We start from the raw sequence: 27,313 nt of genomic DNA, 5'->3' as shown, positions 1-27,313 counted from the left end.
TGTCCCACTTTTTTAGCAGCCATGATTAAAGGGTGCGAAAATTAGTCTGGCTCCAAGTTACAGAAGGTATGCATAATGTACCGGTAAGTAATCCCAGTAAGTTCATAGCTTCTCTAATAAAACACATCCTGTTTGTTATGACCAGCGGGTGAGAACCCGCGGCCCCACATGACCAACTCCCTCTGAGGGCAATGTCTAAGCACACCCCTCGTTCTTCACACAATACCTCTGATGGTGAGGAGAGACTTTCCCAAAGGGAGTACCAGGTGCAACCTCTGAGGGGAATCGGGACTAGAGTGTGAACCCACTGGACTGACCTGCAGGTGACACACTACACCCATGGATGCTGGAGGCCAGAGGCTGATCAGACAGAAGCATAGTCAAAGTATGAAGGCATAAGTCAGGGCAGGCGGCAGTCAGGCAAAGTCAGTAAACGTCGTGCAGCAGCAGGGTGGAGTTAGTAAGCCCGGCGCCCATACCTGCATGTGGGGACAGAATCGCAGGCATGGGAAGCGGAGTTAACACTTTTCCTCTGAAAAATTCGGATCTTCTGTTTCAGTGATGTTATCTTTACCTATGGAAGAAAGGATGTCTGTGTCTCTGAATATAGGATTATTTCCAAGAATCTTGCTCGTGTTGCCAGATGACGGCAAGACCTTTTTACATTTATTACCCATCCTAGGTCTGATATGGGGGACAAAATCCTTCACAGGTGGTAGTTTATCTGGTTCTCTGCGTTTCCTATGATTAGGAAATCGTCTAAATAGGGAATTATTATTGATCCTTCCTTTCTTAGGTATGCCATCATTTCCACAATGAGTTTGAACAGCCTGAGGGCAGATAATATGGCAAATGGGAGAGTGACAAACTGGAAATGAACTACCTTTCCTGCTGTGGTCATTGTAGGGACAGGAAACACTGGGGAACGGTGGGAGGGGGCAATTTCTCTGTTTCTGCCCCTACAGAGGTCAGGGGTCAATTACTGTCAAAATGGCAAAGAAGGAGGAGTAGTCCGAGTAGGAGAAGCAGAAGCTGATGAGGACAATAACAAGGACGCTGTTCTGTAGGTGAACGCTGCTTGGCTGCCGCAAAGGAGACTGGGAGAAGGAGAACAGTCTTGCTAGTGGCCAGTTCTATTTTCCCACTGGATCTGGTGATGCCGCTGCATGCTCCAATAAAGCCATGGTGCTTATGTCGGTGTTTGCACAGCAACTTTTTTTTAAACAACTCAAATGTGAGTCTTCTCTGCTTTATTTAGTGGTTATTACTCACCCGGTCGGTTATTTGTAGGAATGTCCTCTGTACTCTGCTCATCTTCCATCTCATATGGCTCTGTAACATATATAATGTTCAGATCTTCACCCGGATTCGCAAACTGTGATGGAAGTCCTGGAAGGCAGATTTTGATGGCCTTTTTTTTTTGTGACACCATGTCCCATTTGAAGAATGCACCCCTAGGAGTAGAAATTCCATAAAAGTGACCACATCTAAGAATTCAAAAGTGATTTTTACAAGCTTTATTAACCCTTTAGGCTTTCCATAAGATTTAATGGAGAATGGGAGATAAAACTTCAGAATTTCACTTTTTTTGGGAAGATTTTCCATTTTAATAATTTTTTTCCAGTAACAAAGCAAGGGTTAACAGCCAAACAAAACTCAACATTTATTACTCTGATTCTGCAGTTTACAGAAACACAGCAGGGCGCAGAAGGAAAGGAATGCCATACAGTTTTTGGAAGGCAGATTTTGCTGGATTGGTTTTTAGACACCATGTCCCATTTGAAGCCCCTGATGCATCCCTAGAGTAGAAACTCCAAAAAAGTGACCCCATTTTGGAAACTACGGGATAAGGTGGCAGTTTTGTTGGTACTATTTTAGGGTACATATGATTTTTGGTTGCTCAAAATTTTTATTCGGTTTCGATACCATAAAAAAGTATTGAGATACTCGATACCATGTGGAAAAAAAAACAAACAAAAAAAAAACACGTGCATTCCGCATTTTTAAAAAATGGCGAAACGCGCAGATATTTTTTATATTTTAATAGTTTGGACTTTTCGGGCGTGGCGATGTTTATTTATTTATTGTTTATATATTTTATATGTAAAATTGGGAAAGGGGGTGATTTATACTTAATATTTAGATGTTTTTTACTTTTTATTTAATAACTATTTCCCCCCCTTTAGGGGCTATGACCTGGATCTTTTAATCCCTTGTCCTATTCACCCTGATAGAGCTCTATTAGGGTGAATAGGATCTCCCATTGGAAACAATGTCCAGCTCACCTGCTGCCTCTATCCCGTGTATCAACTTCCTTGATGCACGGAGACCTTGGTAAGACCGTGAAATAGTAGAAATAAAGCGATGAATCCAGCATCGAAGTTAGAAAATATTGTGGGTTCCTTTATTCAGTATAGTACAGATCCATACAGTGACAGCATCACCTCAGTGTTCCGGTCACGACTAAGAACATGTTTGTTCGAAACGCGTAGACGTTCTTTTGGAACACTGAGGTGATGCTGTAACTGTATGGATCTGTACTATACTGAATAAAAGGAACCCACAATATTTTCTAACTTCGATGCTGGATTCATTGCTTTATTTCTATAGGATAGGATCTCACACTCTCCCTGCTGCTCTGTGTATAGTACACACAGCAGCAGGGAGATTACCATGGCAGCCAGGGCTTCAGTAGTGTCCTGGCTGCCATGGTAACTGATCGGAGCCCCAGAATTACACTGCTAGGGCTCCGATCAGAAGCTGCCACTGCCACCAATGAGGAGGAGGGGACCCTGTGGCCACTGCCACCAATGATTATAATACTGGGGGGGTTGAGGGGGCGGGCGCACTGCCACCACAATGATTTTAATGGGGTGGGGGGGGGTGCACTGCGCCACCAATGAAAATTAACCCTTAATACAGGAGGCAGGTACTGCCGCACCTGAGGGGTTAACTGCCGCTGATCACAGCTCCCTGTCAGACGCAGGGTGTCGGCTATGCGATTCTGCTGCCGGCACCTGCCTCCTGTATTAAAATTTAAAGACGACGTTATATGGGTTCGTACTTTGTTAAGTATTAGGCTACATAGAGCGGTGCCCAGGGATGTCCCAGCACTTGCTATTATTCCTGGGCGCCGCTCCTATGGAGCAGGACTGCAGGAGACGGTAATGGGGCACAGGGGCACAGCGGGCGAACGGAGCGGCGCCCAGGAATAATAGTAAGTGCTGGGACATTCCTGGGCGTCGCTCTGTGTAGCCTGCTGCTTAAAGTCCGGACCCATGAAAAGTACTATCATTGGTGGCGCAGTGCGCCCTCCCCTCCTCCGCCCCTCTCTCCTCATTGGTGGCAGCGGCAGCAGCAGCACAGGGGGGAAGGAGACACTGCTTCCTTCTCCCGTGCTGCTAAGGGAACATGAGCGCGCTGACAGCAGCTCGCTCATGTTCTGTGATACTAGACTGTGCAGCAGCGCAGCCCAGTATCGAAAAAATAGAAATCCCGGTATCGTAACGATACCGGAACAAAAGTATCGATTGGGTATCGAAATTTCGATACCTGCAACAACCCTACTCTATATTACACTATTTGTGAGGCAAAGTAACAAAAAATAGAAATTCTGAAATTTCATCTCCATTTGCCATTAACTCTTGTGGAACACTTAAACACATTGGTTAACAAAGTTTGTAAAATCAGTTTTGAATACCTTGAGGGGTGTAGTTTCTTAAATGGGGTCACTTTTTGAAGTTTCTACTCTAGGGGTGCATCAGGGGGGCTTCAAATGGGACATTGTGTCAAAAAACCAGTCCAGCAAAAACGGCCTTCCAAAAACCATATGGCGCTCCTTTCCTTCTGCACCCTGCCGTGTGGCCATACAGCAGTTTACGACCACATATGGGGCATTTCTGTAAACTACAGAATCAGGGCCATAAATATTGAGTTTTGTTTGGCTATTAACCCTTGCTTTGTTACGGGGAAAAAAAGGATTAAAATTAAACATTTGCCAAAAAATTGCTGTTTTGGCACAGTCTTTATTTTTTATTATTTACAACGTTCATCTGACAGGTTATATCATGTTAAAATGGTGTATGTGGCGCACAGGAGTGACTATTGACTAGGGATGAGCGAACCCGAACTGTATAGTTCGAGTTCGTACCGAATTTTGGGGTGTCCATGACACGGACCCGAACATTTTCGTAAAAGTCCGGGTTCGGGTTCGGTGTTCGGCGCTTTTGTTGGCGCTTTTTGAAAGGCTGCAAAGCAGCCAATCAACAAGCGTCATACTACTTGCCCCAAGAGGCCATCACAGCCATGCCTACTATTGGCATGGCTGTGATTGGCCAGAGCAGCATGTGACCCAGCCTCTATATAATCTGGAGTCACGTAGCGATGCACGTCACTCTGCTGATACAAGTGTAGGGAGAGGTTGCAGCTGCGACGTTAGGGCAAGATTAGGCAGTGATTAACTCCTCCAAAAGACTTCATTCAGTGATCGATCTACAGATGTGGATCATTGAACTGCTGCTATTCAATTGCTCAGTGTTTTTAGGCTGCCCAGAGCGTTTTTCAGTCACTTTTTTCTGGGGTGATCGGCGGCCATTTTGTGGCTTGCTTGTGCGCCAGCACAAGCTACCACCAAGTGCATTTAACCATCAATAGTGTGGTTATTTTTTGCTATATCCTACATCAGGGTCAAGCTTTCATCAAATGCATTTAACCATCAATAGTGTGGTTATTTTTTGGCCATATACTACATCTGGGGCAAGTTGAGCCTGTCACCCAGCGCCTAAAAAATAGGCCTCACATTTATATTCATCCAAATCTGTACTGTTTTAGCTGGTCAAGTTATTTTTAGTGACCGTCAAAGCACAGTTTTTGTTCTGGGTTGAAAAACAATTCCCAAATTTGCAATTCTCAAAATTAGTGGTTTCTGCTGTATCAGGCCTACTTTAAATCTATCCCTAAAAGGGTAGATTAGATTCAAGGTGCTGATAGGGTAATTCTCAAGAACTTAACACACACGCTACAGTGCAGATCCAAGTCTGATTCTGTGATTAAACGTATACCTGTCACCCAGCGCCTAAATAATAAGCCTCACATTTATATTCATCTAAATCTGTCATTACTGGTGTGCGTGTATTAGTGTAATACGACCTAAATAGATAGCCAGATAGACTTAGTGTTAGGTGTCTGTAAAAAAAAGGCCTGAATTTAAATTCAATACATTGGCCCGAATAATATTTTTCTTATTGTGGTGAACGGTAACAATGAGGAAAACATCTAGTAAGGGACGCGGACGTGGACATGGTCGTGGTGGTGTTAGTGGACCCTCTGGTGCTGGGAGAGGACGTGGCCGTTCTGCCACAGCCACACGTCCTAGTGAACCAACTACCTCAGGTCCCAGTAGCCAGCAGAATTTACAGCGATATTTTGTGGGGCCCAATGCCGTTCTAAGGATGGTAAGGCCTGAGCAGGTACAGGCATTAGTTAATTGGGTGGCCGACAGTGCATCCAGCACGTTCACGTCATCTCCCACCCAGTCTTCTGCAGAAAGCGCACAGATGGCGCATGAAAACCAAGCCCATCAGTCTGTCACATCACCCCCATGCAGATGAGGGAAACTGTCTGAGCCTCAAGTTATGCAGCAGTCTCTTATGCTGTTTGAAGACTCTGCTGGCATGGTTTCGCAAGGGCATCCACCTAGCCCTTCCCCAGGGGTGGAAGAGATAGAATGCACTAACGCACAACCACTTATGTTTCCTGATGATGAGGACATGGGAATACCCCCTCAGCACGTCTCTGATGATGATGAAACACAGGTGCCAACTGCTGCGTCTTTCTGCAGTGTGCAGACTGAACAGGAGGTCAGGGGTCAAGACTGGGTGGAAGACGATGCAGGGGACGATGAGGTCCTAGACCCCACATGGAATGAAGGTCGTGCCACTGACTTTCACAGTTCGGAGGAAGAGGCAGTGGTGAGACCGAGCCAACAGCGTAGCAAAAGACAAAGAGGGAGCAGTGGGCAAAAGCAGAACACCCGCCGCCAAGAGACTCCGCCTGCTACTGACCGCCGCCATCTGGGACCGAGCACCCCAAAGGCAGCTTCAAGGAGTTCCCTGGCATGGCACTTCTTCAAACAATGTGCTGACGACAAGACCCGAGTGGTTTGCACGCTGTGCCATCAGAGCCTGAAGCGAGGCATTAACGTTCTGAACCTTAGCACAACCTGCATGACCAGGCACCTGCATGCAAAGCATGAACTGCAGTGGAGTAAACACCTTAAAAACAAGGAAGTCACTCAGGCTCCCCCTGCTACCTCTTCTGCTGCTGCTGCCGCCTCGGCCTCTTCTGCTGCTGCCGCCTCGGCCTCTTCTGCTGCTGCCGCCTCGGCCTCTGGAGGAACGTTGGCACCTGCCGCCCAGCAAACATGGGATGTACCACCAACACCACCACCTCCGTCACCAAGCATCTCAACCATGTCACACGGCAGTGTTCAGCTCTCCATCTCACAAACATTTGAGAGAAAGCGTAAATTCCCACCTAGCCACCCTCGATCCCTGGCCCTGAATGCCAGCATTTCTAAACTACTGGCCTATGAAATGCTGTCATTCAGGCTGGTGGACACAGACAGCTTCAAACAGCTCATGTCGCTTGCTGTCCCACAGTATGTTGTTCCCAGCCGCCACTACTTCTCCAAGAGAGCCGTGCCTTCCCTGCACAACCAAGTATCCGATAAAATCAAGTGTGCACTGCGCAACGCCATCTGTGGCAAGGTCCACCTAACCACAGATACGTGGACCAGTAAGCACGGCAGGGACGCTATATCTCCCTAACTGCACACTGGGTAAATGTAGTGGCGGCTGGGCCCCAGGCGGAGAGCTGTTTGGCGCACGTCCTTCCGCCGCCAAGGATCGCAGGGCAACATTCTTTGCCTCCTGTCTCCTCCTCCTCCTACTCAGCTTCCTCCTCCTCTTCTTCCACTTGCTCATCCAGTCAGCCACACACCTTCACCACCAACTTCAGCACAGCCCGGGGTAAACGTCAGCAGGCCGTTCTGAAACTCATATGTTTGGGGGACAGGCCCCACAACGCACAGGAGTTGTGGCGGGGTATAGAACAACAGACCGACGAGTGGTTGCTGCCGGTGAGCCTCAAGCCCGGCCTGGTGGTGTGCGCACAATTGACGCACATCCCTTGCCTGGCGCATGTGCTGAATTTGGTGGTGCAGAAGTTCATTCACAACTACCCCGACATGTCAGAGCTGCTGCATAAAGTGCGGGCCGTCTGTTCGCGCTTCCGGCGTTCACACCCTGCCGCTGCTCGCCTGTCTGCGCTACAGCGTAACTTCGGCCTTCCCGCTCACCGCCTCATATGCGACGTGCCCACCAGGTGGAACTCCACCTTGCACATGCTGGACAGACTGTGCGAGCAGCAGCAGGCCATAGTGGAGTTTCAGCTGCAGCACGCACGGGTCAATCGCACTGCGGATCAGCCCCACTTCACCACCAATGACTGGGCCTCCATGCGAGACCTGTGTGCCCTGTTGCGCTGTTTCGAGTACTCCACCAACATGGCCAGTGGCCATGACGCCGTTATCAGCGTTACAATACCACTTCTATGTCTCCTTGAGAAAACACTTAGGGCGATGATGGAAGAGGAGGTGGCCCAGGAGGAGGAGGAGGAAGAGGGGTCATTTTTAGCACTTTCAGGCCAGTCTCTTCGAAGTGACTCAGAGGGAGGTTTTTTGCAACAGCAGAGGCCAGGTACAAATGTGGCCAGACAGGGCCCACTACTGGAGGACGAGGAGGTGGAGGAGGATGAGGATGAAGCAGGTTCACAGCGGGCTGGCACCCAACGCAGCTCGGGCCCATCACTGGTGCGTGGCTGGGGGGAACACAGGACGATGACGATACGCCTCCCACAGAGGACAGCTTGTCCTTACCTCTGGGCAGCCTGGCACACATGAGCGATTACATGCTGCAGTGCCTGCGCAACGACAGCAGAGTTGCCCACATTTTAACGTGTGCGGACTACTGGGTTGCCACCCTGCTGGATCCACGGTACAAAGACAATGTGCCCACCTTACTTCATGCACTGGAGCGTGATAGGAAGATGCGCGAGTACAAGCGCACGTTGGTAGACGCGCTACTGAGAGCATTCCCAAATGTCACAGGGGAACAAGTGGAAGCCCAAGGCGAACGCAGAGGAGGAGCAAGAGATCGCCAACGCAGTTGTGTCACGGCCAGCTCCTCTGAGGGCAGGGTTAGCATGGCAGAGATGTGGAAAAGTTTTGTCACCACGCAACAGCTAACTGCACCACCACCTGATACGGAATGTGTTAGCAGGAGGCAACATTTCAATAACATGGTGGAACAGTACCTGTGCACACCCCTCCACGTACTGACTGATGGTTCGGCCCCATTCAACTTCTGGGTCTCCAAATTGTCCACGTGGCCAAAGCTGCCTTTTATGCCTTGGAGGTGCTGGCCTGCCCGGCGGCCAGCGTTTTGTCTGAACGTGTATTCAGCACGGCAGGGGGCGTCATTACAGACAAACGCAGCCGCCTGTCTACAGCCAATGTGGACAAGCTGACGTTCATAAAAATGAACCAGGCATGGATCCCACAGGACCTGTCCATCCCTTGTGCAGATTAGACATTTATAACTACCTCCCCTTAACCATATATTATTGTACTCCAGGGCACTTTCTCATTCAATCCTATTTTTATTTTCATTTTACCATTATATTGTGGGGCAACCCAAAGTTGAATGAACCTCTCCTCTGTCTGGGTGCCGGGGCCTAAATGTGTGACAGTGGCCTGTTCCAGTGGTGGGTGACGTGAAGCCTGATTCTCTGCTATGACATGAAGACTGATTCTCTGCTGACATGAAACCAGATTCTCTGCTATGGGACCTCTCTCCTCTGCCTGGGTGTCTGGGCCTAAATATGTGACAGTGGCCGCCTGTTCCAGTGGTGGGTGACGTGAAGCCTGATTCTCTGCTATGACATGAAGACAGATTCTGTGCTGACATGAAGCCTGAATCTCTGTTATGGGACCGCTCTCCTCTGCCTGGGTGCCTGGGCCTAAATATGTGACAATGGACTGTTCCAGTGTTGGGTGACGTGAAGCTTGATTCTCTGCTATAACATGAAGACTGATTCTGTGCTGACATGAAGCCAGATTCTCTGTTACGGGACCTCTCTCCTCTGCCTGGGTGCCTGGGCCTAAATATGTGACAGTGGACTGTTCCAGTGTTGGGTGACGTGAAGCTTGATTCTCTGCTATGACATGAAGCCAGATTCTCTGCTATGGGACCTCTCTCCAATTGATATTGGTTAATTTTTATTTATTTTATTTTTATTCATTTCCCTATCCACATTTGTTTGCAGGGGATTTACCTACATGTTGCTGCCTTTTGCAGCCCTCTAGCTCTTTCCTGGGCTGTTTTAAAGTTCGGGTCCCCATTGACTTCAATGGGGTTCAGATCCCGAACCCGAACATTTCCAGGAAATTTGGCCTAACTTCTCGAACATCCAGGTGTTCGCTCAACTCTACTATTGACCAATAGAGGTGCACTCAGTAAAGAGGACTCACCCTGTCCCCTTATAAATAGAGAACATGAAACAAAGTGGAACTGGGCACTCTCAGGATATCTGTACCATAAGGGATTTATTAACACATAAAATTTAAATAAATAAATAATATCAATGAGCGCAACCTATGATATAAAATGGCACCCTAATATAATAGTGTAGAACAAACTAAATCAGCAAAAAAATTATTTAATGCAATATATAAAAGTCAATATGAGTCTGGTGGGTTTGGTATCGATGAAATGAATAAAGTAAATAAGCTCCAATGCCAGATAGTCCCAAAGATAAATAGTAGCAGCAGAAGTAACAATGTCCTGTGATAAGGCCAAAGCGATACACTGGTACGAATACCATAAAATGGTCCTGTGTGACACAGTGGAAACAATTTGTGCAAACAAAAGTAGCGGCGTCCCGCTATATGCAGTTAACAGCGGCGTCCCACTGGAATATTTTCACTGTGATCGTGATAAAAGTCCTGCCGGAAAAGATTGAAATAGTCTTACCGTGTCCCTTTTGCGTCCCAAAGTCGCTCAACTGGTCCTGTGCCTGTAAAGACCACTGTTCTACGAGCGTTGTTCGTCCTCATTATCCCATGCTGGCAATTGTTTGACACGTGCAGCTAGACTCTCACTTAGGTTACCGGTCTTACGCTGTATTATTCAAACTCCCATTCGCGCAGCGGACGATGTCTTTGTGCAAATCCGGCAGGCTATTCGCGTTTATCGGGTGGTCCTGTCCTAGCTAGACACGTTTCAGGGTATCAGGTCACCCCTTCCTCAGGTGACAAAACAAATGTTTTTTTAGCACAGTTTTTATTTTATTTTTTTGACAGTGTTCCCCTGAGGGGTTATGTCATATGATATTTTTATAGAGCCGGTGATTATGGACGTGGCGATACCTAATATGTATACTTGTCTCATGTAGGTGCTCATTTTTTGAGGGATAAGGTGACGGTTTGATTCACTATTTTGGCGTATATATACTATTTTGGCGTACCTACGACTTTTTTTGATGACTTTTATTACCTTTTTTGGGAAGTAAGGTGGGCAAAATTTCAATTTCATCATAGTTTTTATTTTTTTATGGCGTTCACCGTGCGGGGAAAGTAACTTAACGTTTTATAGATCAGGTCATTACGGACGCGGTGATATCAAACATGTGTAGGAAATGTTATTTTTTTAATCAGTGATAAATGTGTATTTTTTCACATTTTTTGGACCCAGACCCACTTGGTTCTTGAAGATCCTTGGTCCTTGAAGATCCAGTGGGTCTGATGTCTGTATAATACAATACACTATATAGTGTACTGTACTGTATTTTCACTTTACTTAGTCTGATCAGACTTCTGCCTTTAGCAGAAGTCTAATCAGCACCATGGACAGCCTATGATCAGTACCATGGACAGCCGGATGCCTGTGAATGCGTCCGGTTGCCATGGTAACCATCACTCGCTGCCACAACTGAGCAGCGGGTGATGGGGAGGGAGGGGGACCCCCCCTTTCCCATCGGAGGCTGAAAAGGCACAGCAGCCCCCGATGGGAGAGGGAGGGAGCTCCCTCCCTGTTAACCTCTTCCATACAGTGGTGGTCCCTTCGGACCGGGGCATGGAAGGGGTTAAACGGCTCACATCTATGCCAGCACAGATGTCAGCCGTTTCAAGCAGAGTGTCATCAATGTACTGACACTCTGCTAAAACCGCTCGGCCATCCTGAGAGAGGGGGCGGGCGGATGATCGCTGTTCCTATGATAGAGCAGAACAGCGACCGTCACCAGTGCAGTGCGAACAAAGCCTAACAAACACCTCAGCTGCTGCAGAACATCATGAGAGTGACTAGAGAACTACAAGTCTCATCGTGAACAGCTCAGGCAGTGGAGGAGTAAGAGGAGAGAACTACAACTCCCAGCACGTCCAGGCTATAATTATGGAACATAAGTTGAGATTACAGGGAGAGGCTACAAGAGGAGAGGACTACAACTCCCAGCATTACCAGAATGTTATTATATGACATCAGTGGACATTATAACAGAAGAGAACTACAACTCTCAGCATGCCCAGGCTATTATACATCGGTGGATAGTATGACTGGAGAGGAGTACAACTCCCAGCATGTCCAGATGGATATTGTAAAGAATCTGTGAACATTGCATAGTGGGGATACAGTAGGACAGAACTACTACTCCCAGTATTGGGATGTTATGGGCTCTCCCAGGACCCTGCTCACCTCTCCTCCCCAGGCAGTTCACTACTTTTTCCTCTCCACTGCTGAGCGCCAGCTCCCTGATCACATGACACATGATACATGTAATTGTGGGCGGGGCTTTCCTGCACAGGAAGGGGGGGCCCTTCCTTCTTGGGGCCTTTTGCAGCTGCCTCTATTACAGATACACCACTGCTTGTGGCTTATAGAAGACAGGGAGGTAAAACAACGTAATCACCTAAGCTGGTTTGGTCCTGAAAAACTCATATCCAAAAAACTACGGGTCACCGTCCAGGACAAACTTCCTCCAGTCCTCAGAAGGCGGATTCTGTCCTCACTGACCGAGGAGTCTCCAGGGACATGTTATACAATCCTTACCTGACAGACGATGGCGGTGACTGGACACCTACCTCCTCCTGCACCGCTGGACACTGCATCTATGGGGGAGACTAGTGGGCTAAAGGACCTTTCATGATGTCATGACCGTCTGACCATATGTGGGAGGAGTCAGGCTCCACCCTGTGCTGCTGGGGCAGGTAAAGGACCTGTGGTGATATCATGACCATATGTGGGAGGAGTCAGGCTCCAGGCTGTGCTACTGGAGGAGGTAAAGGACCTTTCATGATGTCATGACCGTCTGACCATATGTGGGAGGAGTCAGGCTCCAGGCTGTGCTGCTGGAGGAGGTAAAGGACCTTTCATGATGTCATGACCGTCTGACCATATGTGGGAGGAGTCAGGATCCAGGCTGTGCTGCTGGGGCAGGTAAAGGACCTGTGGTGATATCATGACCATATATGGGAGGAGTCAGGCTCCAGGCTGTGCTGCTGGAGGAGGTAAAGGACCTTTCATGATGTCATGACCGTCTGACAATATGTGGGAGGAGTCAGGCTCCAGGCTGTGCTGCTGGGGCAGGTAAAGGACCTGTGGTGATGTCATGACCAGGGGCGTAGCTATAGGGCAGTGATGTCGAACCTTTTAGAGGCTGAGTGCCCAAACTGCAACCCAAAACCCACTTATTTATCGTAAAGTACCAACACGGCAATTTAACCCGAATACTATAGTTCAATATAGTATATTTTCCATGTACTTTATCATTTAGCTATTAAAGACTGTCTACATTCAGGGCCCTGCCTGTGCTGTTCATAGTGCGCCCTCTGCTGATGAATGGCAGGAAAAGTCTAAGGCATATTGGTACACCATAGACTTTTTTCACAGTGCGGGTGCCCACAGAGAGGGCTCTGAGTGCTGCCTCTGGCACCCGTGCCATAGGTTCGCCATCACTTCTATAGGGGGTGTAGAGGTAGCAGTCGCTACCGGGCCCAGGACCCGAGGGGGCCCAAAGACCCTTGTGCCGCATAAGACGACACCCGTATTATAGAAAGTGCATGCTGGTCAAGTTACACCTCTGGCTGGAAGGTGGCCTCAGGCAGCATGAAGGCTATGTGCTTCCCTGGCCACAAAGCACTGAGGGAAGGGGGGCCCAAGCTGAACTCTTGCACCAGGGCCCATGAGCCTTTAGCTACGCCCCTGGTTATGACCATGTGACCATATGTGGGAGGAGTCAGGCTCCAGGCTGTGTTGCTGGGGCAGGTAAAGGACCTTTCATGATGTCATAACCGTGTGACCATATGTGGGAGGAGTCAGGCTCCAGGCTGTGCTGCTGGGGCAGGTAAAGGACCTGTGGTGATGTCATGACCGTGTGACCAAGAGTGGGAGGAGTCAGGTTCCAGGCTGTGTTACTGGAGGATGTAAAGGACCGTTCATGATGTCATCATGACCATGTGATCATATGTGGGAGAAGTCATAAATCAAATAAGCAGGTGCTGGTACCATCTGAGTGATGTGTATGTAGCAGAGCTGTCTCTGTGTGATGTGTATGTAGCAGAGCTGTCTCTGTGTGATGTGTATGTAGAGGAGCTGTCTCTGTGTGATGTGTATGTAGAGGAGCTGTCTGTGTGTGATGTGTATGTAGCAGAGCTGTCTCTGTGTGATGTGTATGTAGCAGAGCTGTCTCTGTGTGATGTGTATGTAGCGGAGCTGTCTCTGTGTGACGTGTATGTAGCGGAGCTGTCTCTGTGTGACGTGTATGTAGCAGAGCTGTCTCTGTGTGATGTGTATGTAGAGGAGCTGTCTCTGTGTGATGTGTATGTAGAGGAGCTGTCTCTGTGTGATGTGTATGTAGCGGAGCTGTCTCTGTATGATGTGTATGTAGCGGAGCTGTCTCTGTGTGATGTGTATGTAGCGGAGCTGTCTCTGTGTGATGTGTATGTAGCGGAGCTGTCTCTGTGTGATGTGTATGTAGCAGAGCTGTCTCTGTGTGATGTGTATGTAGAGGAGCTGTCTCTGAGTGATGTGTATGTAGCGGAGCTGTCTCTGTGTGATGTGTATGTAGCGGAGCTGTCTCTGTGTGACGTGTATGTAGCGGAGCTGTCTCTGTGTGACGTGTATGTAGCGGAGCTGTCTCTGTGTGACGTGTATGTAGCGGAGCTGTCTCTGTGTGACGTGTATGTAGCGGAGCTGTCTCTGTGTGACGTGTATGTAGCAGAGCTGTCTCTGTGTGATGTGTATGTAGCAGTGCTGTCTCTGTGTGATGTGTATGTAGCAGAGCTGTCTCTGTGTGATGTGTATGTAGTGGAGCTGTCTCTGTGTGATGTGTATGTAGTGGAGCTGTCTCTGTGTGACGCCCTGCGCTGATCTCTCCGACCCCCGTGGCTCAGGTAGTAGTGTCCTGGTGGTTCCCCTGCAATGAACTCCAGATCTTTGCACAGGGGTTAAAGGGTTAATACCAGGGGACGGCCAGGATTGGGATTAGCCGTAGCCATATTCGTCCGGTAGACGCGGTGGTACCACAACCACTACTAACACCTTCTAGGTTTATTGGAAGGACCATGAGAGGCCAGCACTTGTCTTGAGTCTTGTATCTGGAAGGTTAGGACCCTCTTATGTCATTATTAGCTTAACAAATAAGGAATATTGAGAACATCCTGATGTAGGGGGTTTTACTTATTAAGGAGGAAGGATATTGATACTTTGGAGAGAGTTCAGAGAAGAGCTACTAAACTGGTACATGGATTGCAGGATAAAACTTACCAGGAAAGATTAAAGGACCTTAACATGTATAGCTTGGAAGAAAGAAGAGACAGAGGGGATATGATAGAAACTTTTAAATACATAAAGGGAATCAACTCGGTAAAGGAGGAGAGAATATTTAAAAGAAGAAAAACTACCACAAGAGGACATAGTTTTAAATTAGAGGGGCAAAGGTTTAAAAGTAATATCAGGAAGTATTACTTTACTGAGAGAGTAGTGGATGCATGGAATAGCCTTCCTGTAGAAGTGGTACCTGCAAATACAGTGAAGGGGTTTAAGCATGCATGGGATAGGCATAAGGCTATCCTTCATATAAGATAGGGCCAGGGGCTATCCATAGTACTCAGTATATTGGGCAGACTAGATGGGCCAAATGGTTCTTATCTGCCGACACATTCTATGTTTCTATGTAACCCTATATGTTTGTTAGAATGGTAAATACAGGATACAATGTAGCTCTATGGAGATACTGACTTTAAAAGGGGCTTTGTCTTATGACATTGGGAGAGCACTGTTGCTCTCTACACACACACATTCACACATACACGTTACTTTGGGGAACCGACCATTTAGTGGGCTCACCAGGAGCACTATGTCTGCCCACCTGGACCACTGCTGCTCCTATATGGCCTCTTCAAGCCTCCGGCGGCTACGGTCTGCATCATCTCCGGCGGCTATGGTCTGCATCGCCGCTTCCCCCGCGTTATGAAAGGGCCCTTAAAGCGAACCTTTCACCTGGATTTCACTTAATAAACTATCAAAAGTACCTTATAGATCATCCTCATTGTGTTAGCACACGGTCTTGTCCCGCTTTTCTGTGATGTATATGCATGAAAAAAATCGCCTTATAAAGTCCTCGTCTCCAGCTCCTGAAGTCACGGTAGAAGTCAAGGGGGTAGCCCTTCCCTCACTCCAGGCTGTAACTCCCCTGCCCTAACCCCGCCTCTAAGCAGTCTAACTGACACCCGGCTCAGTCGCCGGGACCGCGCTTGTACAGGCGGCGCATGCGCCGTCGGACTCAAGCGCGATCCTGTAACTGAATCGCGCATGAGGAAGAGAAGACAGGCAGGCATCGGGGACGGCGCATGCGCGATTCAGTTACAGGATCGCACTTGAGTCCGATGGCGCATGCGCCGCCTGTACAAGCGCGGTCCCGGCGACTGAGCCGGGTGTCAGTTACACTGCTTAGAGGCGGGCTGCTTAGAGGCGGGGTTAGGGCAGGGGAGGTTCAGCCTGGAGTGAGGGAAGGGCTACCCCCTTGACTTCTACCGTGACTTCAGGAGCTGGAGAAGAGTACTTTATAAGGCGATTTTTTCATGCATATACATCACAGAAAAGCGGGACAAGACCGTGTGCTAACACAATGAGGATGATCTATAAGGTACTGGTGATAGTTTATTAAGTGAAATCCAGGTGAAAGGTTCGCTTTAAGTTAGGGCTCATGCACATGACCATGTTTTTTGTCCACATCTGATCCACATTTTTTGCCGTCCCGTTCAATGGCGCCACCGTGTGTTGTCCACATCCGTATGTCCGTTCCACAGCACCCACAAAAAATAGGGGACTTTCAGGGGAATTACATGTGAGGTCACGGTGTGAGCAGTAGGTGGGCCGCGGTAAGTACAGTCCTGGTCACTCACGGCTACGTCGTCCCTGGGCAGTGATGAGGAGAACGGCACAGGAATTCTCTGGGGCACACTCTGGTGGCCAGATGGTGGTTCGAGGTGCCCGCGATGGTCTGTATTAATGTGCCTATGGCAAGGTCCCTTGTAGTGGTGACGCCAGTACCTTTTGTGGTGGTACAACCATTGACTGTAGTGTTAACTGAAGAATTGGAGACTGAGACAAGGATGGTGCAATCCAGTTTAGAACTCTGGTAACGATTACATCCAAGTATAAAACGTCTCTAGTACATCCAGATTTGAAATACAGTCTCTTCAAGATGGACAGAGGTAAAGCTGCAAGAGGTCCTCTGCTCACAGGTGTGATGTCTGTCTCTCAGGCCATTCATGATAAAGGTTAGAGGACTTCTAGGCTGGTCCCTGGTATCCCAGTGCAGGTTAGCGAGGCTGCCGGAGGCTGGTAAATCCTTCACTTTTAACTACAAAGGTCCTAAGGCGCGTACAGCGATGGCCGTAACCCTTTGTTTCTTTGGTGCTTTCTGGATTAATATCCTTTCCTGAAGCTAAACTTCTAGCTGATGTCCACTAGCTCTTAGCAGAGTTCTGAGCTGGATGTGGACCACTTCAGCTCAGGGCTGAAGACTCACTAGAAGGCCTCACCGTTGTTGTGTTCCGTCCCGCAAAATGGGGTTCCGTGATCCGTTTCCGTTTTTGTTTCCGTGTGTCTTCCTTTATTTTTGGAGGATCACCAGACATAAAGGAAAGTAAAAAAAAAGTCTAAGTCAAGTTTGCCATGCAAATGATAGGAAAAAAACGGACGCGGATGACAATCTTGTGTGCCTCCGCGTTTTTTTTCACGGTCCCATTGACTTGAATGGGTCCGCGAACCGTTTTCCGTGAAAAAAAATAGGACAGGTTATATTTTTTGGACGAACTGGAACCACGGATCACGGACACGGATGACAAACGGTGCATTAGCCGAGTTTTCAACGGACCTATTGAAAGTCAATGGGTCCACAGAAAATCATGAAAAACTGAACGGACACGGAATAAAACAACGGTCATGTGCATGAGGCCATAGGCTGGGTTCACGTTTTGGCTCAGGATGCGTCCCGATGCATTGCGGCAAACACGCGCGAGTAGGTACCCAATTACAGTCAGTTTTGACTGCGATTGCGTTCCGTTGTTCAGTTTTTATCGCGCAGTTGCAATGCATTTTGCACGCGCGTGATAAAAAACTGAATGTGGTACCCAGACCCGAACTCCTTCACTGAAGTTCAGGTTTGGGTTCAAGGTTGTGTAGATGTCATTATTTTCCCTTATAACATGGTTATAAGGGAAAACAATAGCATTCTTTAATACAGAATGCTTAGTAGGTGGTCATCTGAGGGTTAAAAAAATAACTCACCATTTTTTGTGGTCTAAAATCTCTGCAAACATCAAGGACTATGTAGCTTCTTGGTACCACCTGTGCCCAGAATAAGACTCCTACAGAAAAACGTACAGGCGTCTGATCCGCCATCGCAGCACATTGCTATGGATTCAATCAGAATGCATGTTAATCTGGTAGTGGCCAATCAGGTGGCCTCCGTTCTGCTAGTCTTCTGACCAACTTGTTCATAAAACACAGGCTACCTTTACACAGCTGGATGTCACATTGGATTTTTCCTCCGCTTAAGGCCTCTTTCACACTACCGTATGGCTATTTCAGTGTTTTGCGGTCCGTTTTTCACGGATCCGTTGTTCCGTTTGTTTTTTGTTTCCGTTGATATTCAGTTTCGGTTCCGTTTTTCCGTATGGCACATACAGTATGCAGTAATTACATAGAGAAAATTGAACGTGATTTGGGGCCAAATATAGGACATGTTCTATCTTTCAACGGAACGGAAATACGGAAACGGAATGCACACGGAGTACATTCAGTTTTTTTTGCGGACCCATTGAAATGAATGGTTCCGTATACGGACCGTATACGGAACACAAAAAACGGCCCGCAGAACGGAAACAAAAAACGGTAGTGGGAAAGAGGCCTAACATCCACAATACCACGGGCAAGTGGAATGCATTAAGCGGGCTCTAGTTAACTTTTTCTGAAACTTATCTGTACACCAAAATGACGAGGTTTCATTACTTCTTTGGGCTAAATTCTCTTACCTTAACCGTCCTGGTGAGTCGACAAGAACCACTCTTCCACTTTTTCTGACTTCAGCAAGTGACAATTCTCATGGAGGCACTTACTAATACTCCTTTGCTGGTTTGATTCATTTTTTGATCATTTCTATGGTTACGGCCACTTCGGCAGCTGCTTTTGTGTGCCTATGCGCACTCCTACAGTCCTGGCCACCGGAGAGGGTGGGGCTTTTTCCTATAGTGTGCAAGCACGGCCACCGCTGATGGATTGCAGAGTGGTCCTAACCCCTGGATATGAGCAGTGTAGAATGTGATGGAAACCTGAATGAAGCCAGCAAAGGAGGCCCTGAATCCAGCCATGTACAAAGATCCTTACACAAGAGCACAATTGGACGCCATTGTTAGTTTTTCTCAGAACAGCAAAATATAGTATTGAAAACATTCCATCAAATCTGAGTCTTCTTTGTTTTATTTAGTGGTTACTACTCACCTGGGCGGTTATCTGTAGGAATGTCCTCTCTACTCTGCTCATCACCCCTCACATATGTCTCTGTAACATATATAATGTTCAGATCTTCACCCGGATTCACAAGCTGTGAAAGAAATAATGTAGAAGTCATCAGACGGTTGGAGAAGTCTTTTAGTAGGTTTTATATGACCAGAGAAGATCAATATTTAACATGACTTATTTAGCAGGAGTTATCTGACCCAAATATCTGCAGGTCTCCTGTATAAATCCAACTTTTCAAAAATAGTGAGAAGATTCAGACATGTAATGTCTATGGTCAGCTATAATCCTGCCATATCCGCCTCTCATTATAAAAGGATAAAACATATAAATACTGGTGGATAAAACAAGATCTTCACAGCCTCTACAGATCATAGGGGACATTTCATGAGATCTTATCTCCCTCTACCTGATTATCCTGTGGGACATTGTGATGTTCTTCTGACCCATCCTGTGGAAGAAGAGGACTGGGACATCTCTCTGGTGTTCTTCTCTCTTCCTTAACTGTAGGAAACACATCCAGTAACTGAATTCATTCCTTACATACAGATAATGAGAGGACGTGTGTATTTAGTCATGTCTATTACCTGGTAATGTGAGGGGCTGGTGATCCTCCATCATGACGTCCTTGTACAGATCTTTGTGTCCTTCTAAATACTCCCACTCCTCCATGGAGAAATAAATGGTGACATCCTGACACCTTATAGGAACCTGACAACACAATGATACAGTCATTACCCAGATCCCTTCATAGCATTCCTGTATAATGTCCCAGCATTCCCAGCTGTGTCACCTCTCCAGTCAGCAGCTCAATCATCTTGTTGGTGAGTTCCAGGATCTTCTCTCTATTGATTTCCTCATGTATCAGGGGATGAGGTGGAGGCCCCGTGATTAGGCTCAGGGTTCTTCCCCGTCTTTCAGACACAGGGTCCTGGCAGCGCTCACTAGAGGTCTTCTTCACTACTGTGTAGTCCTGGTTATGGAGAGACACAGTAATAAATATCACTACATACATCTCCAGAGTCCCTCACCTCTCCAGTCATGTCCATCTGTTAGTAACATAGATAAGAAGATGAAATATGGCATCGTCAGAATCTCTCACCTCTCCAGTAAGCCGGAAGAGGATCTCTAGGGTGAGATTTATTATACTCTCCGCCATCTTGTCTCTGTCAATATCTATCTTTGAGGGGTCAATCAGGAGAAGGATCTTATATAGAAAATATCCACTGAGCGGATCTTGTATTGTAGGAACCTGAATGGAGAGATGAGAAGATGTAAAATCCTACAAAATCCCATGTAAAATACAATTACTGGAGATAATAAGAGAAAATATATTAACCCTTTAAGGATGTACTCATGTTTTTTTGTAATGATTATTAGTGATGCTTTTATTTAGAGAATTTTTTGTGATATGTTTTACTATGATGACTGTACATTTTGGTTAATACATTGTGTGTAGGCCCATTTAGGGCATTTATCTAGGGCAGTGATGCCCAACCTACGGCCCGTGGGCCAAATGCGGCCCGCGAAACCGTGTCATGCGGCCCGCGCAGTGACCGGACTTTATCAGCGCAGGGCGCGCTGCGAACGGCACAGGCAGCAAAGCGATGCTGCCTGTGCCTGCAATCTCTCCGCCCAGCGCCGCCTCCTAGCTAATTTATTCACTGCACTTGCCTCTGTGAAATTGAAGAGAAGTGCCGTAATCTCGCACAGGCGAACTGTCAGAGGCATCGAAGTGCTCAGGCACCGTCTTCCTGGCCTCTGCCAGTGTGCGCCTGTGCGAGATTACGGCGCTTCTCTTCAATTTCACAGAGGCAAGTGCAGTGAATAAATTAGCTAGGAGGCGGCTCTGGGTGGGGGGATATCTGTGGAGGACACTGAAAGGGGGGATCTGTGGAGGACACTGAAGGGGGGGATCTGTGGAGGACACTGAAGGGGGGTATCTGTGGAGGACACTGAAGGGGGGTATCTGTGGAGGACACTGAAGAGGGGTATCTGTGGAGGACACTGAAGAGGGGGATCTGTGGAGGACACTGAAGGGGGGGATCTGTGGAGGACACTGAAGGGGGGATCTGTGGAGGACACTGAAGGGGGGATCTGTGGAGGACACTGAAGGGGGGGATCTGTGGAGGACACTGAATGGGGGGATCTGTGGAGGACACTGAAGGGGGGTACCTGTGGAGGACACTGAAGGGGGGGATCTGTGGAGGACACTGAAGGGGGGGATCTGTGGAGGACACTAAAGGGGGGATCTGTGGAGGACACTGAAGGGGGGGATCTGTGGAGGACACTGAAGGGGGGGATCTGTGGAGGACACTGAAGGGGGGGATCTGTGGACGACACTTAGGGGGGGATCTGTGGACGACACTTAGGGGGATGTTGGGGTGGGAGATCCTGGAGGGGTGTTTGGGTGGGAGCTCTAGAAGGGGTGGGAGGTCCAATAGGTTTGTGGGGGTGGGAGATCCGGGAGGGGGGGCCCATAATTTTTTTTGCTATGGGGCCCAGTCATTTCTAGCTACGCCCCTGATTGTTAAGATTGGGCGGGCACTGGAGCGATAGAGCTCCCTGCTGTAGGAGAAGTCGGCGGAGGGGCCAGCTCCTGGTGGTGTCGGGCACACGGCACAAGCATGGCGGTGGAGGATCTGACTGAAGCCTTAAGACCAGACATCAAGGTAGACCTGCAGAAGAAGGTGACAGCACAGTATGTGATGTATACATGTGTCTACTGTATGTAGTGCAGTGTGTGATCATCACATACTGCACTACATACATTACACACATGTATACATCACATGCCCCCTCACAGTAGTTATGCCCAGATATGTGCCCCCTCACAGTAGTTATGCCCAGATATGTGCCCCCTCACAGTAGTAATGCTCACATGTGCCCCCTCATAGCATTTGCATTTCTTTCTGGCAAAGCTACCTGGTTCTGGGACGCAAAATTTATACCAAGTCTAGTGCGGCCCTCAGATGAAAAATGGTTGGGCACCACTGATCTAGGGTATAAGCAGAAGTTTTCAGAAATCAGTTTTCAGAAATTTTACAAGCTTGATTGCTCTTTGAGCCACGGAGACTGCAAGGGCTTTCGTTGTCTGGAGCGAGGTTTGCAGGTGTGCAATAAAGTGCGTACTTCAACACAAGGATGTAGGAATGAAAGTTTGGCAGATATTTTTTGTGCATTGTTTGTAGGTTGTTAAAAGTTCGGGGAAAGGGGTTTACATTAAAGGGTTCCCTGATCTCCAGATAGATCATTATTAGAGATGAGCGAAGTTATGGAAAATTCGATTTGGCTGCTTTGCCAAGTTTCAGAAAGAAATATGAAGTAATTCATCACGAAGCGCATTTCATTGTATGTGGCAGGCACAATGACGGCGAATGGCGAACGCACCGCCCCCAATCATTGAACTCCTCAGATGCCACGTTCATTGCTGACGCTACCATTTAGGCGTTTCAGGGGTTAATCAGGTTAAAATAATCCATTTGATCGCGTAGAGAGGCCGTCGCGGCCATTTTGATTGCAGACAAAGCACAAAATCTCGCGCAGTGACGTAATGACGTCATCATGCTTGCCGGCGTGGTGACGTGGTATCTTCAATCAAGAAGTCCGCGACGGCCTCTTTGCGCGCAAATGGATGAGGTATGTATTTTTTGGTTTATTTTACCGCCATTTCAGGGAAAATTGATTCGTTATTAAGAAGTGCAAGAAAATTCGGCTTAGCAACGAATCAAATTTTTCCTGAAATTCAGATCAAAGTCAATTCGTTTGACTTAGATTCGCTCAACATTAGTCATCAGTTTCAGATTGGCGGAGGTTCCGGATTAGGTCTTTCTTGCAGACAGCGCCATACTCTGTGTAGTGACCGTGCTGGGGTCCTACAGCTCAGCTCCCCTTCAAGTGAATAGCTTCAGTACACTGGCATCAGCAAATCCCCCGGCTGCCGCTCAATACACTGATAGGTTCTGGTGCCGTGGTCCCATGATGTCACGACCATGTGATCCTGTGTGGGAGGAGTCAGGATGGTCCTGCTGGAGGAGGTAAGCAGCATGCTTACTAGGGATGAGCGAATCGACTTCGGATGAAACATCCGAAGTCGATTCGCATCAAACTTCGGTCCAATACTGTACGGAGCGAGCGTTCCGTACAGTATTAGAATCTATTGGCTCCGATGAGCCGAAGTTACTTTGCGAAGTGTCGCGAGACTTATAATAACTTAAGAGATTGATTTATACTGTAAAAAAACATTTCCCGAACTAGGGTTCAGGTTCCAAGTGGTTCCGAGTTCGGAAATGGTTCTTTACAGTATAAATCAATTTCTTAAGTTAAGTTATTCGCGAAGTAATAACTTTGGCTCATCGGAGTCAATACATTCTAATACTGTACGGAGCGCTCGCTCAGTACAGTATTGAAACGAAGTTTTATACAAATCGACTTCGGATGTTTCACCTGAAGTCGATTGGCTCATCCCTAATGCTTACATAGAGTTAACTTTTACTTTCTTTCAGCCCATTAAGGGTTAATAACTCTTCTGCTCCTCCTTGGCCCAGTTGGGGCTAATGACCATTCCTTGTCGTCCTACAGCAGCAGCACCCACGGGGGATTTCTAATCCTCCTGAAAGCATAGGACAGGAGATGTCAATTCATCAATTTAAATGCATATCCTATAAACCTTCCTAACCTAGTCCCTCCTACTGTGTTTTTTTTTCTGTCCTTCCTGGGAAAGGATTTCCTTCTGGTGAAGGTGGAGATGTTGGGAAGTGTTCATTGTTGCTGTTGCGCCACATTAATCTTATAGTGATTCCAGTATATTAGTCCTGTCTATGTATTACCTTGGCTGATGACGATGCGTCCCTCTGGTGGTTCCGCCTCTCCCCAGCCAGCGCTGCGCGTGTGTGTAGCCGCGCTGGGGGGAGGGAGGGATAAAAACACGCTGGCGTCCTCCAGCCATGCCACTCTGCCGGGATCTTGCCACTCTCCTATCTGGTAAAAAGGCTTTACCTAGATCGCTAATGAGGGGGTCCCTCTTATGAGGTTTATTGTATTCAGTCCCTGTGGAAAAACCTTGGGTTTCTATGTCGAGTCTGTGGCAGCAGGTCAGTTTGAGATCAACCTAGGTGAGATGCTAGTATGGTAGGTAGCCTGCTCCCATCTAGTGGTAATTTTTTTTTTTTATTACCACCTATTTTTGATATTAACCTCTTCAGCGGAAAGGTATATGTTATATAGATTAATCTAAGTTTTGCTCTATTCTATTGTAGAACAATGTCTCAGGCTTCTGAAGATAGAGGCTCCACTGCAAGAAAGTCCGCTGGGAAGCGGAAACATATGCCCTGCAGATCTTGTAACACCCCCCTGCCAGATGGCAGTGAGTTTAACTTCTGTTCAGACTGCAGAGCAAATGATTTTCCTGTGGAGGATCAGCCTTTATCCAATAAAGATGAAGGATTTTGTACATGATGCGTTTAAGCAGTTCAAGCAGTCAGCTAGTAAGGATATTGAAGCAGCAGCTTCTCGGACACAGTTCAGGCCGGCGGCTACTTCTGAAAAGATGGATTCTTCATCCAGAGAGTCCGACATGATTGAGGGATAGAGTTATAGATGAGATTAACACCTCAGAATCTGAAAAAAGTGATCAAGAGATTAATTTATTTACGTTAGTGTCAAAAATGTTTAAATATCTTGAGCCTGAGTGTGTAGTACAAACGGAAATAATCGGAAATGACGGTAACCCTAAAAAATCTAGAGGATTTAAAGTTGACCCCGTAGTGAAGAGTCTTAAGATCAATGAATGGAAGGCGCCAGATAAGGGACCGATATTCAACAAAAGGTTTAAAACTATGTGTATGATAGATCAAGAGGAAGAATAGACGTGGCCATTTCTAAGCTATTCAAACGCACATTGGTTGCAAGCGAAGACGGATCTAATTTTACAGACATAATGAATAGAAGGATAGATAATGACCTACGCCGCAGTTATCTCTCAGCCTCAGGCCAGTCAAAGGCAGCATTATCTTCTTATACGGTCGCTAAAAACATTAGATCATGGCTTCTCCAGATGGAGGAGGAAGTAGATAGAGGTGTGCCGAGAGATGACATTTTACTATTGTTATCGCAATTCATGCGATTCTCATCTTCTTTGTGTGGTGCCAAATTAATTAAAAGTATGAGTATGCACGTGCCATACTGCTTTCATAATGAGACCAGACACACAAGTTGGTTTCATGAAAGCATCTTCTGACCCCCCTGAGCCAGAGCAAAAGAGAGCTTTATTCAAGTTGTAGTCAATGGAGTATGTTCAGACCATAGTCTTGTTACCAGTGGGGTACCTCAGGGATCTGTTCTGGGACCCATATTGTTTAATATCTTTATCAGCGAAATTTCAGAAGGCCTCGATGGTAAGGTGTGTCTTTTTGCTGATGACACAGGGTTGATGTTCCTGGAGGGATACACCAAATGGAAAAGGATTTTAGGAAAACTAGAGGAATGGTCAAAAATCTGGCAACTAAAATTAAATGTTGATAAGTGCAAGATAATGCACCTGAATATAAAATCAGTGATCCAGTCCTAACCTCAGTATCTGAGGAAAGGGATTTAACAGTTATTATTTCAGAAGACTTAACCCCTTAACCAGGCTTATTTTCACCTTAAGGACCAGAATTAATGGAAAATAGAGATACAATTTCAAAATTTCCCTTTTTTTGTCAGATTTTCCATTTTAATAATTTTTTTCCAGTTACAAAGCAAGGGTTAATAGCCAAACAAAACTCAATATTTATGGCTCTGATTCTGTAGTTTACAGAAACACCCCATATGTGGTCGTAAACTGCTGTACGGGCACACGTCAGGGCGCAGAAGGAAAGGAATGCCATATGTTTTTTGGAAGGCAGATTTTGCTGGACTGTTTTTTTCACACCATGTCCCATTTGAAGCCCCCCTGATGCACCCCTAGAGTAGAAACAACAAAAAAGTGACCCCATTTTAGAAACTATGGGATAGGGTGGCAGTTTTGTTGGTACTAGTTTAGGGTACATATGATTTTTGGTTGCTCTATATTACACTTTTTGTGAGGCAAGGTAACAAGAAATAGCTGTTTTGGCACCGTTTTTATTTACAACATTCATCTGACAGGTTAGATCATGTGGTATTTTTATAGACCAGGTTGTCACGGACACGGCGATACCTAATATGTATACTTTTATTTATGTAAGTTTTACACAATGATTTTCATAAAAATAAAAAAAATCATGTTTTAGTGTTTCCATAGTCTGAGAGCCATAGTTTTTTCAGTTTTTGGCCGATTATCTTGGGTAGGGAATGATTTTTGCGGGATAAGATGACGGTTTGATTGGCACTATTTTGGGGTGCGTATGACTTTTTGATCGCTTGCTATTGCACTTTTTGTGATGTAAGGTGACAAAAAATGGCTTTTTTTACACCGTTTTTATTTTTATTTTTTTACAGTATTCACCTGAGGCGTTAGGTCATGTGATATTTTTATAGAGCAAGTTATTACGGATGCGGCGATACCTAATATGTGTACTCTTTTTTTATTTATGTAAGTTTTACACAATGATTTCATTTTTGAAACAAAAAAAATCATGTTTTAGTGTTTCCATAGTCTGAGAGCCATAGTTTTTTCAGTTTTTGGGCAATTATCTTGGGTAGGGTATAATTTTTGCGGGATGAGATGACGGTTTGATTGGCACTATTTTGGGGTGCATATGACTTTTTGATCACTTGCTATTACACTTTTTGTGATGTAAGGTGCCCAAAAATAGCTTTTTTTACAGTTTTTTTTTTTTTACGGTGTTTACCTGAGGGGTTAGGTCATGTGATATTTTTATAGAGCAGGTTATTACGGACGCGGCGATACCTAATATGTATACTTTTTTTATTTACTTAAGTTTTACACAATAACAGCTTTTTTAAAACAAAAAAATGATGTTTTAGTGTCTCCATATTCTGAGCCATAGATTGTCTCAGGTAGGGGCTCATTTTTTGCGGGGTGAGGTGACGGTTAGATTGGTACTATTTTGGTGGGCATACGCCTTTTTGATTGCTTGCTGTTGTACTTTTTGCAATGTAAGGTGACAAAAAATTGTTTATTTAGCACTGTTTTTATTTTTTACGGTGTTCATCTGAGGGGTTAGGTCATGTTTATAGAGCCGGTCGAT

General features: G+C 46.6%; 2 protein-coding genes across 2 annotated transcripts in view; both read right to left on the bottom strand.

Moving 5' to 3' along the window:
• Positions 1 to 27,313, bottom strand: part of LOC121004483 (gastrula zinc finger protein XlCGF57.1-like) — a 245,584-nt gene that overhangs the window by 11,249 nt on the left and 207,022 nt on the right. Inside the window, exons 2-4 of the mRNA XM_040436729.1 lie at positions 12,025 to 12,184; positions 10,092 to 10,359; positions 1,273 to 1,454 (exon numbers count right to left, since the gene is read on the bottom strand). Coding sequence (XP_040292663.1) covers positions 1,273 to 1,454; positions 10,092 to 10,174 — 265 coding nt within the window. The 5' untranslated portion in view covers positions 10,175 to 10,359; positions 12,025 to 12,184. The remainder of the gene's footprint in view (positions 1 to 1,272; positions 1,455 to 10,091; positions 10,360 to 12,024; positions 12,185 to 27,313) is intronic.
• The window catches only part of LOC121005764 (gastrula zinc finger protein XlCGF8.2DB-like), a 32,233-nt gene continuing 29,671 nt past the window's right edge, over positions 24,752 to 27,313 (bottom strand). The window contains exons 6-7 of the mRNA XM_040438530.1: positions 26,791 to 26,795; positions 24,752 to 24,758 (exon numbers count right to left, since the gene is read on the bottom strand). Of these exons, the coding sequence (XP_040294464.1) occupies positions 24,752 to 24,758; positions 26,791 to 26,795 (12 nt within the window). The remainder of the gene's footprint in view (positions 24,759 to 26,790; positions 26,796 to 27,313) is intronic.

This window comes from Bufo bufo, chromosome 6 (assembly GCF_905171765.1).
Source record: "Bufo bufo chromosome 6, aBufBuf1.1, whole genome shotgun sequence".
Classification (NCBI taxonomy): domain Eukaryota; kingdom Metazoa; phylum Chordata; class Amphibia; order Anura; family Bufonidae; genus Bufo; species Bufo bufo.
Note: the sequence above shows the minus strand (reverse complement) of the source record. Positions and strands in the feature narration are given on the sequence as shown.